Below are 17,322 nucleotides of genomic sequence, written 5' to 3'. Positions count from 1 at the left end.
ACCGCAATTAATAAGTGCATCTAGTAGCTGAGCGGATGACAACGTTTCTCGCCAGCACACGAGTATTTTCCTCAAGACCCACACTTACCTGTATAGAATTGGTGCACTATGGGAGATGTAGGCCACAACCTGGAGGGGAGAGGTGTTGGCCTAACGGCTAGGGCGCTCGACCGCGGACCTGGGGATCAGGGTTCGAGTCTCGGTTATGATGCCAAAACCTCCTGTGATTCTGGGCAAATCACTTAATCTACCCGTGCCTTAAATGAATGTGTGTCTGTCCTCATGTAACGTAACTGGTGCTATGTAAAGCGCTCTGATACATGATTCGGTTCGGGTCTAGTTCGCGCTATATAAAACTCTGCAAAAAAAAATTAAAAAAACAGTTGGGTGCATTGAAAAACTACAAATACGCAAGAACAGATGCATTGTGTGTTACTTCCTGTCCGTGATCAAGGCAGTATGGCCGAAACTTGTTGGACTTTGGGAACACAGTGCTTAATTCCAGAATAAAAGCTTTGTGTCTTTTGAAATGGGCCTCAGTTGTATTTGTACACGGAGAGTGGAAACGGCGGGCAGCTCCGTGCCCGTCTTGAATGAGGACGCCCTGCAGGGTTGGAGGCTCCCTGGTTGGAGGCTCCCTACTCGGAGGGAGCTTTGAGAGATATAGAGAGATAGAGAGATAGATATATAGAGATATTCCTTTTCCCCGCAGGGATTTGCTCGCGCACTCCTGGATAAAACTCCACGAAATGGACACCTAGATCGTAGTTCAATTTCTTTTAATCATTACAGCTCGGCCAGCAGCAACTCTACGCGTTTCGGTCACTGCTGAGACCTTGCTCACGAGACTGACATGGAACTACATTTTTTTCGTGCACTTAAAAAACATTTCAAACAGTGTGACATCACATCCTGTACAAGCCAGCTGGGCATTCTGGTTAATGGATTTGACTTAGCAGAAACTAGGATTGACCTATATAAATTTGTCCGAAAGATCAAATTAGCCAAATTATTTGCAGAAAAACCTAGGATGGCAGAGCACAGGAAAAAGACTTTGGTGCCGGAAATGGAATTAAGAGCCAAACACACGGAGGACTTCATCACACTCACGGAATTAGACCGGGATCCAGAACATGAAAGGTGCAACATAGGAATACACTGTGCACAGATGGGTGCTGGAAGTAGACAGAAAAAAACACAATCTAAATTCTATTCCCAGTTGCCAGCTGGCAATAAGATTGACATATTCCATGAATGTGTGATCAAGGATCTGTACAAGCTAAATTATCCCAAGACTAAAGACAACCTAACTTTGGAGGAACGCAATGCATTACACCATCTACAGAATGATGAAGCCATCGAAATAAAAATGGCAGATAAGGGTGGTAATGCCATCATCTTGGATAAAGAATCTTATATGCGTAAAGTCTCCTCTCAATTAAAGAATAGGGAGTATTATGAGAAATTGAAAACCAATCCTACAAAGAGATGGAAAGTAGAACTTGACATGAAGTTGGATTATTGGTTGATGAAACAAAACTTATTAGACGATGACGTGAGGTATTTGAAAACGGAGCATCCCAAAATGGAGACAATATACTTCCTTCCAAAGGTACATAAAAACCCCACAAAACCACCAGGGAGGCCAATAATATCGGCCAAAGGAGCATTATTGGAACCCATGGCCAATTACCTTGATGTTTATCTTCCACCCTATGTGAAGGGTTTAACATCTTACTTACAGGATACAGGTGACCTATTGAGGCGTCTACAAGAAACCCCATGGCAAACCACGTATAAGTTGATCACTATGGATGTTGAATCCTTATATTCTAACATGCGGAATGACACTGGTCTGAAGGCATGTGAATACTTCTTGTCTAATAGAACATCCAGTATGCAGAACACAACAAAATGTTACTGCAAATGATCCAACTGTGCCTGAACAGAACACATTTTTATTTGGTGATGAGATGTTTCGTCAAGTGAAAGGGATGGCGAAGGGCTTTTCCTTTAGCCCTTCGTATGCCTGCCTTACGATGGGCCTATGGGAAATGACTCGGGCATGGAAACATGAAAATGACCGGTATGTAAACAAAACGATAGCGTGGTTAAGGTATATAGACGACCTGCTATTAATTTGGGATGGAACCAGGGAAGAATTTGCCGAATACTTCAAAATATTGAACAACTCAGACTTTAAATTGCAATTCACGTACGACATCAGTGAAGAACAGGTTGTGTTTTTGGACACACAAAAATACATTCTTGACAATGAAGTACAGACCACCCTGCACCGCAAGAGCACTGCTACGAATGCAGTGTTACATGCCGAAAGCTTTCATCAAATAAGTTTGATCAGCAATATACCCTTTGGCGAGTTCCTTCGGATAAAGGGAATTTGTTCCAAACAAGAAGAATACTTGAAACATCAGAATCAAGCATCAGAACGCTTCAAGAAACGAAAGTACAACTCGGGAGCAATTGAAAAATCGTTACAGAGAACGGTGTCAATGAGCATAACTGATCTGCTAAAGGAAAAACAACCCAAACAAGAGGAAAAGAAGATACGACTAATAACTACTTACTCCACAGCCAAACAACAACTAATGAGGATAATGCGGAAGAACTGGCACATTCTTCACATGGATGCAACAGCAAAAATAGTAGGGGACCATCCAAACATTACCTATCGGAGGACAAGGAACTTGAGGGACAAATTGGTCCATAGCCACTTTCAAACCCCAAAAAACAAGAAAATTGGTTGAAACCTAAAGGGTTTTATAAATGTACAAGTTGTATAGGTGTGCGCGATTGCCCAAAATACAAAAGAGGTATTGATGGCAAACAAACGGATGTGGAAAATTCAGCAGTTGATCAATTGCAAAAGTCAATTTGTGATTTACATTATTGAATGTCCTTGCTCACTAAAATATGTGGGAAGTACAAAATGTGAGTTGAAGAAACGCATTTTGGAACATGTAAGAGCTACAATAAACACGGACAGAGGTAACGCCGTAGCCAAGCACTTGGAAGTAATTGGAAGGAGCTGAAGTTCTATGCTGTGAAGTCTGTCGGTGTACACCCCAGAGGGGGAGGACCGTGAAAAGACCCTCCGGCAGAAAGAATCAAAACACATTCTAAATTTTCGAACATTGACCCCGTATGGATTAAATCAGGACGAGGAGCTACACATTCAGCTATAAGACTCAGAGACATGAAGTAGGACTGGGTAAATGTAAATACTGTATTTAAGGTGAGAAACTGGCCTCTTTTTCAGAACAGAACTTAATTTATTATTTTTTCACTTTATTCACTGTTTGTTTTTCAACACACACTTGAGTCACTAAGGGCTAGCTGGGAGGATACTAGGCAGTGGGAGACAACACGCACTGGAGCATTAATTATCATGAAGTGGCACGGTGACCAGCTCGAATTGAATTAAGGTCATGATATACCCACTAGAGGGAAAAATAAATTGATGAACTGTCCAGTTTATATGTATTTTCAACTAAGAAATAGCAAAAAAGACCCACTAGAGGGTCAATACAGACACATACAACTTTGCAGTAGTTTAATGTTGATAACCATATATTTGAGGTATATTAGTGGTTGCATATGAATCCTAATAAGTTGAGTATCAAAAATTATCAAATGGTCACCATACACCAAAATCAAAGAAACAATGTAAAGGGAACCGTTAGATTGTGATAGAACTACATTAACCAGAATGCCTAGCTGGCTTGTACAGGATGTGATGTCACACTATGTTTGAAATGTTTTTTAAGTGCACGAAAAAAATGTAGTTCCATGTCAGTCTCGTGAGCAAGGTCTCAGCAGAGACCGAAACGCGTAGAGTTGCTGGTGGCCGAGCTGCAATGATTAAAAGAAATTGAACTACGATCTGGGTGTCAATTACGTGGAGTTTTATCCAGGAGTGCACAAGCAAATCCCTGCGGGGAAAGGAATACATAATTGAATGGCGTGGTTCTGCCGTAGCTCAGATGCACCGCCACAGAGCGCACGTCAGTCTGGACTGGAAGTGGGCCGCTGGTGAAAAGAAAACAAACATACACATATATACATATACATATATACATATACGTATACATATATATATATATATATACACACACATACACACACACACCTACATACACACATACACACATACACACACACATACATACACACGCATATACATACACACATCACCTTTCAGCACCACATACCTGGGAGTTGTGTGTCGATTTAGATACCGTATATAGATTTCCCGAATCATGCCCTTATATAGGTACAATTCACATTGCCCTTATTTAGGCATTGCTCATGCTAACCAAATACAGGCATGGTCAACTACATCCGTTCATCTTCGTCACAACCAGTTCTTGGCAAACCAGACTCTTAAGCCTTTAGGACTTCCCCTTGCCTGGATATTGTTTTCTCCAAGAACTGATTTATTATGCATGAACATCTATTACTTAGGGGTTCGTTCATGACGTTCTTATGCCCGACTTGTACGTCAATACTGGCATTCCTAAACACCTTCTAGGTATAAATAAATCTTCACTTGCCATGGCAAACTACGGTGCACGGTACGATCCAGCTGCATACTTGCACGACGCGGTACGCCACTGTAAGTTCAGAAAGAGATCGGGTTCCCAACTGATGCACTGACCCGACGCTGTAATCCTCCTCGCCCAGGATCCAGCTCCAGTGTTTCGAACTCCTCTTGCGAGCTGTTCTAGATCGAGTCCCGGAAAGAGATACCAACCTCTCTCATTCTAAGGTATGGAGCAGACTATAACCTAGAGAAACTTTTGGCAACTCTTGGCACAAATAAACTTAAACAGCACCTACTTCTTCCCTCTTACTAAACTTAGGTACACTGGGGTAGGATTATTTTAGAAGCGCCAGTTGAGTATTTTAGACTGTTATTTATGTATGTATTTTTATATATGTCATAGCTACAGACCATGCTATTGCAGTATTATTTTATCCTACTGCTAACGCTGTATGCATTATACTTCGCATTCTGTCTTACCATTGTAGCAGTTCATATCTCTTGCATGAGAAATAAGACTGTTCAATAAACCCTTTTATTGAAACGCCCGACTCTCTATTTCTGTGCAACTCTGTAGAAACAAAGCATACACAATTGAGTGAGTGAAACTTATCTATTGTTTCCACGATTCTGAGATTATTCCGATTCTAAAGTGAAACCAAGTTGTCATGTTTATGCGGTTGTCAGAAACTAATCCCTTCTTGTTCATTCGAGAAGTTTCTAGTGACCTCTGAGTTAGCTGGCACACACAAGTAATTAAGTTTAATATACTCGATAAAGGCATACTGACCTCAGTCCTATGTCAAAACTATAGTGTATATTATTCCAATGTGCAGAGCCTATCAGGGATATAGGAACAACACTACATGGGGAGAGCAAAAGGCAGACTATGACTAAACCAGAGAGCTTAACTTCAAATTGTCATGTCAAAAGGCGTGACAAATGCTTTGAGATCACCAAAGAATGTTATCCTAAAAAAAATAACCATGATCACATAGAAAAAGACAAGTGGTTACCACATGTTTTATCTAAAACATCCAGCAGTATAAGAATAGACTGTAACTATAGTGCATCGCGAAAGAAAGAAATGAAGAAATAAAAATTGCACTCTCAGTGGAAGGTCTGCACTTACTTGCATTATTAGGCTCATAACTGACCAAAAGTAGTAGGGATTCTTCGGAACTATTTTATAAAGCGCCATTCCTGCCTGTAAAACAAAACACATTGCTGAGGAATGTTTAAAAAAGCTAATTCCATAAGGTTTGTGTTTCTCATGAACAAAAACAAACTCATTCTAAGTCTTGCCATTTAAGGACTCCTTTTATTGACCTGGAACAAGGAAAATGCTACTTACCCAGTATGCATTTGTTTTTGGCATGTAGAGCTGTAGATTCACATGCTTTTCATAGCCTGCCATCTAGTGTTGGGTCCGGATGTTTGCACTTTGATTTTGTTCGAAGAAGTCTTTTCCAGTCACGAGGTAGGTGACTCCTCCTTTCGGTGATACTGTGCATGGACATTGACCCACTGTTAGATTGTTTGCCGCAGAGGGTGATAACTGAGTAAGTAGTACGAGATTTCCATGTATATATGTATCTAAGTAAGATGTTACTGCAACAGGTATAGGTACCCGGGGAGGCAGGTGCGCGCATGTGAATCAACAGCCCTAAATGCCAAGAACAGATGCATACTGGGTATGTAACCTGTTCCATTCGAGGCATGTGAGCTGTAGATCAGAGGCTTTGCATAGACTATACCGCAGTTATCTCCCACGCGGTGGCTAGCCGATAGCTTTTGCAGTTGTCTGAAATAGAGTACGTAAAACTGCTTGGCCCACACTAGCTTGCTGTCTTGCTAGCACATCTACACAATAGTGTTTTGTGAATGTGTGAGGTGTAGACCAGGTTGCAGATTTGCAGATGTCATCTATAGGTATATTTCTTAAGAATGCCATAGAAGTCCCTAATTTACGTGTGGAGTGCGCTCTAGGGGGAAATGGTCAATGTTCGTTTTACTTTTGCATAGCATGTCTGAGTGCATTTGACTATCCACCTTGCAATACCCGATTTTGATATAGGATTGTGTTTATGTGGTGGAGCAAAAGCCACAAATAATTGTTTTGTATTACGGAAAGGTGTTGTCCTTTCTACATAGTAAAGTAGTGCTCTTTTCACATCTAAAGTGTGTAAAGCATGTTCTGCCACATAATCTGGTTGAGAGAAGAACAAAGGCAAATCAACAGATTGGTAGATATGAAAGGCAGAAATTACCATAGGTAGGAATTTAGGGTTGGTCCAAAGAACCACTTTGTTTTGGTGTATTTGTAAAAATGGTTCTTCTATGGTTAGTGCCTGAAGCTCACCTACTCTCCACAGTGATGTGATAGCTATGAGGAAAGCTAACTTCCAAGTGAGATATTGCAGGTCACATCTATGCAATGGCTCAAAAGGTGGACCCATTAGTCTGGTGAAGACAATGTTGAAATTTCACACTGGAGCAGGTGGAAGTCGTGGTGGAATGATTCTTGTAAGTCCCTCCATAAATGCTTTAATGATAGGCACTCTGGAGAGAGACACATGTTGTCTGTTCTGTAGGTATGCAGCCATTGGAGCAAGATTTAAGCTTATGGATGTGTACGCTAAATTGAACAGCAGCTGATGTAATAGATAGCAAATTATGTTTTGAACTGAATCATCAAGCAGGTTGATTTGATTATTATTACAGTATATCACAAACCGCTTCCACTTTGCTGCATAGCATGCTCTTGTGGTAGGACATCTAGCCTCTTTGATAATGTTCATGCAGTCTGGTGGGAGATTAAGGTAGCCAAACTCTAAGATTTCAGGTGCCAGATCGCAAGGTTGAGATGACTGGGATCTGGATGTCTTATCTCTCCATGGCTTTGAGTGAGGAGATTGGCAGTGAGATGTAGTTTTTGGTGAGGAACTACTGAGCACTCCAACAGGGTTTACGGGCCCATGTGGGAGCAACTAGGATTAGTGTCAGGGACGCCGGTCTGAGCTTCCGAACCACTAATGGAATGAGTGGGAGAGATGGAAAAAGCGTAGGCAAATATCCCTGACCAATTAATCTATGGCGCATTGCCTCTGAACAATGGGTGTGGATACCTGAATGCGAAGCTTGTGCATTTTGCGTTTAGGTTAACACGAACAGGTCTATGTCTGGAAAGCCCCACATTTGAAAGAATGGAAAGAGAACATGATGGTGGAGTTCCCATTCATGACCTGTTGTTTTTTGAGGACTGAGGAGATCTGCAATAAAATTCCTTACTCCTGGAAGGTGTTCTGCGAGAAGATACATTTTGTGATGTATAGCCCATTTCCAGATGGTCTGTGCTATTTGTGACAGCTGGTGAGTGTGCCCCCCCCCCGTCTAGGTATGTAGTACATTGCTGTAATGTCTGTACGAATCAGGACAGCTTTGCCGACTAGATGAACTTGAAAAGCTTTGAGCGCTAGAAAAATCGCTAGCAGCTCTAGATGATTTATGTGAAGCTGCATTTGCTGGAGGCTCCATATGCCTTGAATTGTATGAGTCTGGAGATGAGCTCACCAACCAGTGAGCGATGCATCTGCGGTTAACACTATTTGTAGAACCGGGTCGATGAAGGGCGCCCTTTTGAAAGGTTTTGTGTATTGCACCACTGCAGAGAGCGATGGGTGCAGCAGTCTACCAAAAATAGAAATGATAACAGACCCCGAGCCTGGTTCCACTGACGTGCTAAGCACTCCTGGAGGGGACGCATTACAAGTCTTTCATAAGAGCCCATTAGGATGCAAGACATCATCATCCCTAGCAACTACATGAACACTTGAGCTGGCAATGAGTGTTGAGGCTGAAACTGAGAGTAGATTCTGCATGTTGCGGATTCTGGCCGATTGGGGTAGGCTAGAGCTTTTAGTGTATCTATCATGGCTCCCAGATACGCCGGTGTGTTGGATGGTTGGAGATGGGACTTGGACAGATTTACTGTGAATCCAAGATCGTGGAGCCACTGCACTATTTTGTGAGAGTGACGTAGACAGCATTGTTGCGAGCTGGCTTTTATGAGCCAGTCGTCTTCAGTATGGGAAGACGTGAATGTGTGGTCTTCATAGATGAGCTGCAACTTCTGCCAGGCATTTGGTGAAAACCCTGGGAGTGGTAGTTACTCCGAAAGGGAGCACCTAGAACTGATAATGCTGGCCTGCTACTATGAACCGGAGGTATTTGGAGTGTGCAGGGTGTATTGGGATATGGAAATAGGCGTCCTTTAAGTCCAAAGTGAACAGAAAGTCGCCTTTTGGAAGGAACGGGAGCACTTGTTGGAGTGTCACCATGTGAAAGTGGTCCGACTGAATGTATAGATTTAGTTCTCGGAGGTCTAGTACAGGCCTGAGAGAGCCGTTCTTTTTGGGAATTAAAAAGTACAGGGAGTATACCCCAGCCCCTTGATATTGTAATAGGACTGGTTCTATAGCTCGTTTTTGTAACAGAGAGAACTTCTTGCTTCAGAAGGGTGAGATGTTCTTGTGAGATTGCGTGTGCTCTTGGGGAGTGTCTAAGTTCCAGGCAGTAACCATATTGGATAATTTGTAGAAGCCATTTGTCGGAGGTGATTGTGTTCCAGACAGGGAGAAATTAAGAGAGACATCCCCCAACACGAGTGGAATGATGGGGAGGTAGCGGAGGCAAGTCACTGCTTGTTATTTGCGGGGGAAGTGCATGTGGGTGACCTCCGACCCTGCTCCAGGGACCAGATCGCTCCCCTGACGCCCACAGCACCCTGTGAGCGCTCTCCCGCCCGCTGCTGTCACTCCCAGGGTTCAAGACCCCTGTGCCTCGCTCCACGCCTCTGTGGTCTGTTTTCTACTGTTGGTTATTGGTTATTGTGCTGTTCCATTTTTACCGCTGACTTTCCCCTTTTGCCTTCTGTGTCCTCCGTTCCCGCCACTTCGCCCACGGCCACGCCCCCTCGCCACCCAGCTCCCAGCTGCTCCTCTCTCCCTCCTCTCCATATGTCGACCGACGCCCGGATGCGCCGAAGGCGCGCCAAACGCAAGCCCGTCAGCGCCCATCCACGCCTGGACCGCGCCCAGCGCCAGAACCCCTGGACCCAGAGGCCGCCGCAACACCAGACTGCACTACGACTCCAGCACCCTCCACGTCGGACCAAATGACTCCTGCCACCGGGCCACCCCGAAGAACACCCAAGGGTCCTTCTCCTGCCGGAACTGCAGCTTCACCAGCAATCGGCCCGCCAAACCATCAACCAGAGAACCCAACCACCTCCGATGCATCCTCCTCAACACCCGCTCCGCTCGCAAGCATGCCATCGAACTCTGGGACTTCTTAGACTCAACCACCCCGGACGTCGCCTTCCTGACGGAGACCTGGCTGAACGCCTCCTCGGCACCAGGCATCACCATAGCCATCCCTGAGGGCTACAAGATCGCCCGCATAGACGGCACCAACAGAGTGGGAATCGCCATCATCCACAAGGACACCCTCAGAGTCTCGACCAACACCGACGACACCCTTACCACCGCCGAGCACATGCACTTCCAGATCCACACCGACCCCAACACCACCCTCAGAGGAACACTCATCTACAGACCACCCGGACCACGACCACAGTTCGTCGACACCATCGCCAACCTCGTCAGCACCTACGCCCTCGGCTCCACGGACTACATCCTCCTCGGGGAACTGAACTTCCACCTCGAGAACAACAACGGAGCCAACACCACCGCCCTGATCGACAACCTCGGACTCAAACAGCTCGTGGCGACACCCACCCACGCCGCTGGACACACACTGGACCCCCATCTTCTCCGCAAGTCTCCACGTCTCCATCAACCACACCACCGAACCCCACTGGACCGACCACAGATGCGTCCACTTCACCTTCAGGAAACCCACCACACACCACCGCACCCAACAATTGCCACGCCACCGCTGGGGCAAGGTCACCAAGGACCAGCTGACCACCACCCTCGCCCTTTGTCCACCCAACGACCCCACCGACTCAGACGCCGCCATCAACCTCAACAAATGGGTCAACGACTGCGCTGACACCCTCACCCCACTCAAGACCTCCACAACCCATCACACCAACAAGAAAGCCGCATGGTTCACCGAAGACCTCTGGACCTCCAAACACACCTATCGGAAGCTGGAGAAGAGATGGCTTTGCGACCGAACTCCAGACAACCACACAGCCCACAAAAACGCCACCCGAAGACACCACCAACTCATCAGGACCGCAAAGAGGACCGCCTTCAAGAACCGCCTAGACAACGCTCACAAATCCAACGAGCTCTTCAGCATCGTGAAAGAACTCTTCAACCCCAGCTCCAACACCAACGACATCCCACCTTCACAAGACCTGTGCGATTCACTGGCCACCTTCTTTCACCGACATCACGACAGCATCAACTCCGACACCCAGACCGCCGACACCACCTCCGCGACCTCCACTCGCACCAGTCCCCTGGGACAACATCAGCGATGAAGACACCATCAAGACCATGAACTCCATCCACTCCGGATCCCCATCGGACCCATGCCCCCATCACGTCTTCAACAAAGCCGGCACAGTCATCGCACCCCATCTCCGGAAAACCATCAACACCTCCTTCGAGACAGCTACCTTCCCGGAGAGCTGGAAACACGCCGAGATCAACGCCCTACTGAAGAAACCCAAGGCAGACCCCAAGGACCTCAAGAACTTCCGGCCCATCTCCCTGCTCCCCTTCCCGGTGAAAGTCACAGAGAAGATTGTCAACAGACAGCTGACCCGCTACCTCGAAGACAACAGCATCCTGGACCCATCCCAGTAAGGCTTCCGCAGCAACCACAGCACCGAGACCGCCCTCATCGCCGCCACCGACATCAGGATCCTGATGGACAAAGGAGAAACAGCCGCCCTCATCCTTCTGGACCTATCAGCAGCCTTCGACACGGTCTGCCACCGCATCCTAACAGCATGCCTCCACGACGCCGGAACCAAGAGAAGTCCCTGGCATGGACCACATCCTTCCTCTCCGGCAGAACCCAGAGCGTCCGCCTCCCACCCTTCCGCTCCAAGACCACCGAGATCATCTGCGGCGTCCCACAGGGATCCTCCCTCAGCCCGACGCTGTTCAATATCTACATGGCACCGCTCACCCACATCGCACGACGACATAACCTCAACATCATATCTTACGCCGACAAAACCCAGCTGATCATATCCCTCACCGAATACCCCCACACGCCAAAGAATCTCCACAGAGGAATGAAGGCCGTCGCCGAATGGAGGAAGGAGAGCAAACAAACTGAACTCTGACAAGCCGGAGGTCCTCATCCTCGGCTCCACCCCCTCAGCCTGGGATGACTCCAGGTGGCCCACTTCGCTAGGAACACCCCCAGAACCCACCGAACACGCACACAACCTGGGGATCATCCTAGACTCTGCCCTCTCCATGACCAAGCAAGTCAACACCGTCTCCGCGTCCGGCTTCAACACCCTCCGAATGCTCCGCAGAATCTTCAAATGGATCCCCTCCGACACGAGAAAGACCGTCACCAGCAGACTGGACTACGGGAACGCCATCTACGCAGGAACAACCACAAGCTCCTGAGACGGCTGCAACGCATCCAGAACACCGCGGCCCGATTGATCCTCGATGTCCCACGACGCAGCCACATCACCCCCCACACCTGAGAGACCTGCACTGGCTCCCCGTCAACAAGAGGATCACCTTCAAGCTCCTCATCCACGCACACAAGGCCCTCCTCAACACTGGACCAGCATATCTCAACGACCGACTCCGCTTCTAACACCCCCACCCACAGCCTCCCCTCGGCCAGCCTCGCCCTCGCCACAGTTCCTCGCAAACCTGGAAAACCACCGCCGGCGGCAGATCCTTCTCCTACCTCGCCGCCAAGACCTGGAACACTCTCCATACAGACCTACGACAGGCCCAGAACCTGCAGACCTTTAGAAGACTTCTCAAGACCTGGCTCTTCGATCAGTAGCAGCGCCCCCCCCCCAGCGCCTTAAGACCCTCACGGGTATGTAGCACACTTTACAAATATTTGTTGTGGAGTTGCCTCTACCTCTTCCCTTACCGTTGTTTCCTCTAAAAACCTCCTCTTAAATAGCTTCTTGATGAGGCCGATTGGTTATTGCCCTTGTAAGAGGAGGAAGGATTCTCTGTGGATGTATTCTTGGAGTCAACCGTGTAAAAGGAGTGACGAAAGGGACCGTTATTTGAAGGTAACTGCAAAGCCCCCATGGACTTTGCGACCTCTGTGGTTTTTTTCTTTTTTTCCAGCGAGATGTCAACTGATGGGCCAAAGAGGTCTTCTTTGTCAAATGGTTGGTTGAGAATAGAGGCTTGCATCTCAGGGTTGAATCCAGAGATTCTCAACTAGGCATGCCTGCATAGCAGTACGCTGGTGTTTACTGTGCGGGCTGCTGTGTCTAGAGCGCACCTGATGAACAAGATACTTACCTTCGGTAACGCTTTTTCTGGTTGATACAGTATCTGCCTGTGGATTCCTCACCTTATGAATATCCCCTGCGCCAGCATTCCGCTGAATTTTTTTCTCAGCTCTCCTTGCCGACGAGGACGTTGGCTCCGCTCGCGACTCCGCATGACATCACAGGAGCCATAAGAGAACCTAGTCTGCGTGATGACATCCGTTCCACCCATTTTTCCGGTGCCTCCGAGGCGAAACAGGTGGACCGACAACACACAGTATACACAGTACACAACATATGAATCAATATACACAGTATAACATCAAAAAGGAAAGCTACAGAAAATCAGCATTTCCTATAAATATACCATATTGAAAAAAGAAACAATATAACAACAATCCAAACTAGGCATCCATTAAGGTATACAAAGGTGGACAACGGGAGGAGTGTGGGTCAGTGAAGAATCCACAGGCAGATACTGTATCCACCAGAAAATGTGTTAACAAAGGTAAGTAACTTGTTCTTCTGATGGATACATCTGCCTGTGGATTCCTCACCTTATGAATAGATTCCCACAGCAGTCCCACTCCCGGAGGAGGGTGTACACCTTTCTTATACCAAAAAGTCCTGCAAGCCAGAAAACGCGAAATGGCCCTCCCTCCTCACCTCGGAATCTAAGCAGTAATGCTTTGCGAAAGTGTGGAGTGAGGCCCAAGTCGCTGCCTTACAAATGTCCAACACAGGAACAACTCTGGCTAAAGCAGAGGTAGACGACTTAGCCCTAGTAGAATGAGCTCTTACACCCTTAGGTGGTTCCTTACCAGGAAGGGCGTAGCAGATCTTGATGCACAAGATGATCCACGTGGACAGAGTACGCTTGTGCACAGCTTTGCCTTTTGAGTGTCCAACGTAGCCCACAAAGAGCTGATCGTCCAAACGTAAATCCTTTGTTCTGTCCAAATAAAAGCTCACTGCTCTTTTAGGGTCCAAGCGGGGAAGTTTCTCCTCCTCCTTGGAAGGGTGAGGGGGCGGATAAAACACAGGGAGAGTTATGGACTGCCCCAGATTGAAGGGAGTAACTACCTTAGGCAGAAAAGCAGCCCTGGTCCTGAGAACCATTCTTTCATCATGTATGGTCAAAAACGAAGGTTTTCAACTAGAAGCTTGAAGCTCACTCACCCTTCCTTGCTGAGGTGATTGCTACCAGAAAGACGGTTTTAAAAGACAAAAGTCTTAAAGGGATGCTATGAAGGAGTTCAAACGGGGAACCCATTAAAAAAGTCAAAACAAGATTAAGGTCCCATTGGGGCATAACAAAAGGAGTAGGTGGAAACCTATTGGCGAGTCCTTTGATAAATCTCAAAACAATAGGAGACTTAAATAAAGACGGCTGATCAGGCAGACATAGAAAAGCAGATAAGGCTGACCAGTAGCCCTTAACCGTGGCCAGAGCACAACGCTGCTGAGCCAAAGAAAGAGCAAACTGAAGAACATTCGATAAGTGGGCAATTACAGGGTCAATGGATCTCTCGCCACATCATTTAACAAATCTTCACCATCTGTAGGAGTAAATGGACTTGGTGGAGTGTACCCTGGTCTATAAAATAACATCCACCACATCAGGCGGGAGAGAGAAGGAACTCAGGCTGCCCCGTTCAATCTCCAGGCATGAAGGTGCAAGATCTGGAGGTGGGGGTATAGAACCTGCGACAGGAGATCTGCCCTGAGAGGGAGACGGAGAGGAGGGTGCGATGAGAGGTGAAGTAGATCTGTGTACCACACCCTTCTTGGCCAATCCAGAGCCATCAATATAACTTGGGCCCGGTATTGGCGAATGTGAGAGAGTGAGTTTCTGTTGCAGTACCCCCTTCCCACCCCACACTTTTTGTCTGATACCTGTGCACTTTTTCTTGGTGTGCCCTGGGTCCCTGCCAATCAGGTTCCCAGGGCCTGTGTTCCTGCCCTAAAAACTATACTAAAGCCTAAACCGAATTGGCATCTCTGGCCACATGTCAGCCCCTGGTAAATGATACCCTAGGTACCCAGGGCATTGTGACCAGAGAAGACCCCTAAGGGCTGCATCACTTATTGTGCCACCCTTAGGGGCCCTGTACCTTGACACCCACACACTGCCTTTGCAGGCTGAGTGTCTAGGTGCAGAACTAAGCAAAGAGTCGACATGGCACACATCCGTGTGCCATGCCCACAAACCCACTGCCCTGGCATACATCAGCCACCCCTCTAACTGGGTGCCCTATGCCAGTGGTGTGGGCACAGGTGCATGAGCTCTGTGCCCCTACAGTACCCAGGGCCATTCCTGGGCACTGTAAGTGCAGTGATGCCATTAAGAGTATATAGTGCTGGGAGGTTGTCGTTACGAACTCCACAGCACCATAATGGCTACACTGAACACTGACAAGTTTGATATCAAACTTCTCAGCACATTAAACCCACACTGATGCCAGTGTGGGATTTAATATAAAATGCACTACAGAGGGCATCTTAGAGATGCCCCCTGAAACCTAACCTACAACCCACGTCTTGTCTGAGAGGCTTCCTACGCTGCCACACAGCAGACATGTTGCTGGACCCCTAGGTGGAGAGCTCCCCGCTCTCCTTGGCCTGCAACAATGCATATCCTAGGACAAGGTGCCAAGCCTCCTCCCCCAGGATGGGCAGGGGAAGCTTCAAAGGCATTCCGCCTTTGCGAGCTTCTCCAGACCACTTGCTGTAATCAGCAACTGGCTCCCACCAGTTCTGACCCCCACTATGGCGGGAAGACTGGCGGGAAAACCTACGTCAGAAAGGGGGTGTGCCAGCCTGTGCCAACTCCACCCCTCAGGTGGGAGAGGCGAGGTGATGCACGACCCCGGGCTCCGGCCATCTTGAAGATGGGGAGCCCTGCCCAATCACAGTTAGGCTCCTGCCCCCTTCCCACAGGAGAGGAGCAGGCTAGGGGGTGTACCCACCACAGGACAGGGACCTATTGATCCCTGCCCTTGCCCTACCTGTAACGCCCCTAAATTTAGTATTTAGGGGCACCAAGAACCTTTTTACACAGATCCAGATTACGAAACAAGAAAGAAGAACAAGAAACGAGAAGACCTGCCGTGCAGCTGCTAAAAAGAGGAAGACACCAACTGGTTTGGCCCCAGCCCTACCGGCCTGTCGACCCTCGAACCTGCTCCTGTTAAACCCCCGCGTCTGCAGTGGTCAGCAACCTCAAAAGCCCCGGAGGACCAGACTGCCTTGTGACTCTGACTACCTGGGTCTCGACAGGAGCAGTGGTACTGCTCAAAGCAAGTAACAAGGCCTGGCATCAGCCCGGAACCGCGAACCCTGCACACTCTGCACCCTCCAAGCCTGGCCTGTGCTGGAGTGAATCAAGACCCTGAGGACGTCCCCCCGGCGATTCTGACTTGGAATCCAGTGCCCAAGAACCCTCCTCTACTCTCCCGACGACGCCTGCAGCCTCAGGACAAAGGACCCCTCCGACTGCGACCAGCAGGGGGTAAGATTTCCCAACCTCAAAAGACACCCCTGCACCCGGCACCCGACGGCCCCCTGTGCCCAACTCCTGGGTGCCTACCTATCCTCCAAGATCCCAACTTACCCCTCGAAGTGTTGTTCACTCCAGAAGATCCTCCATCCCCGAGCCTGCAGCCTTTGTTCCCTTTTCAAGATCCTCATTGAAAAACATTGGGCGCCCGGCGGCTCAAAAGCACTCTGCACCCAGCCGCCAGAGTGCCCCTGGCAGCGCAACCTGTACCCTATCCTACTTCCCCATTTGCCCTGAGCAAGTGACCAGGAGCCCAGCTCCCACAGCTGCGTGGCCTACTAGCCAGCAGCCACCAACTGAAGGCCCCCTGCCTCGCGTTGGATAACATTGGGCCTAACTACCTCTGCACCCGGCTGCCCCTGTGCTGCTGAGGGTGTACCAACTGTACCTACCTGACCCTGGGGGACCCCTGAGTTTATGCGCAGAACCTTAACTTCACCAGTCGAGTACTCACCTGAAAACAGATGACTCACTTTACTGCCATACGATAACATTGACTGGTTTGCCTCGAAAATTCTTCTACGTGTTAAGTTTTGAAACGTTAAAATATTAATCTAAAATCAGTCGAATAATGAATTTCGAATTACTCACCTGTGATCAGGAGAGAATCCAGTGCTGTACCTTGTAGCCCAGTACTGAACCGCAAAAGTAATCACAACCGTGTTTGCTAGTAATCTAACTTTCTGCCATAGGAAACCATTGACTGTTTTTCTGTGAAATTTCATCTAA

General features: G+C 47.8%; 1 protein-coding gene across 1 annotated transcript in view; it reads right to left on the bottom strand.

The window, feature by feature from the left end:
- The window catches only part of NAA25 (N-alpha-acetyltransferase 25, NatB auxiliary subunit), a 988,861-nt gene that overhangs the window by 819,375 nt on the left and 152,164 nt on the right, over positions 1–17,322 (bottom strand). Inside the window, exon 5 of the mRNA XM_078667429.1 lies at positions 5,697–5,771. Within this exon, the coding sequence (XP_078523555.1) occupies positions 5,697–5,771 (75 nt within the window). The remainder of the gene's footprint in view (positions 1–5,696; positions 5,772–17,322) is intronic.

This window comes from Lissotriton helveticus, chromosome 11 (genome assembly GCF_964261635.1).
Source record: "Lissotriton helveticus chromosome 11, aLisHel1.1, whole genome shotgun sequence".
In the NCBI taxonomy this organism is placed as follows: Eukaryota; Metazoa; Chordata; class Amphibia; order Caudata; family Salamandridae; genus Lissotriton; species Lissotriton helveticus.
The sequence above is the reverse complement of the archived record's forward strand: the minus strand, read 5'-3'. Positions and strand labels throughout refer to the sequence as shown.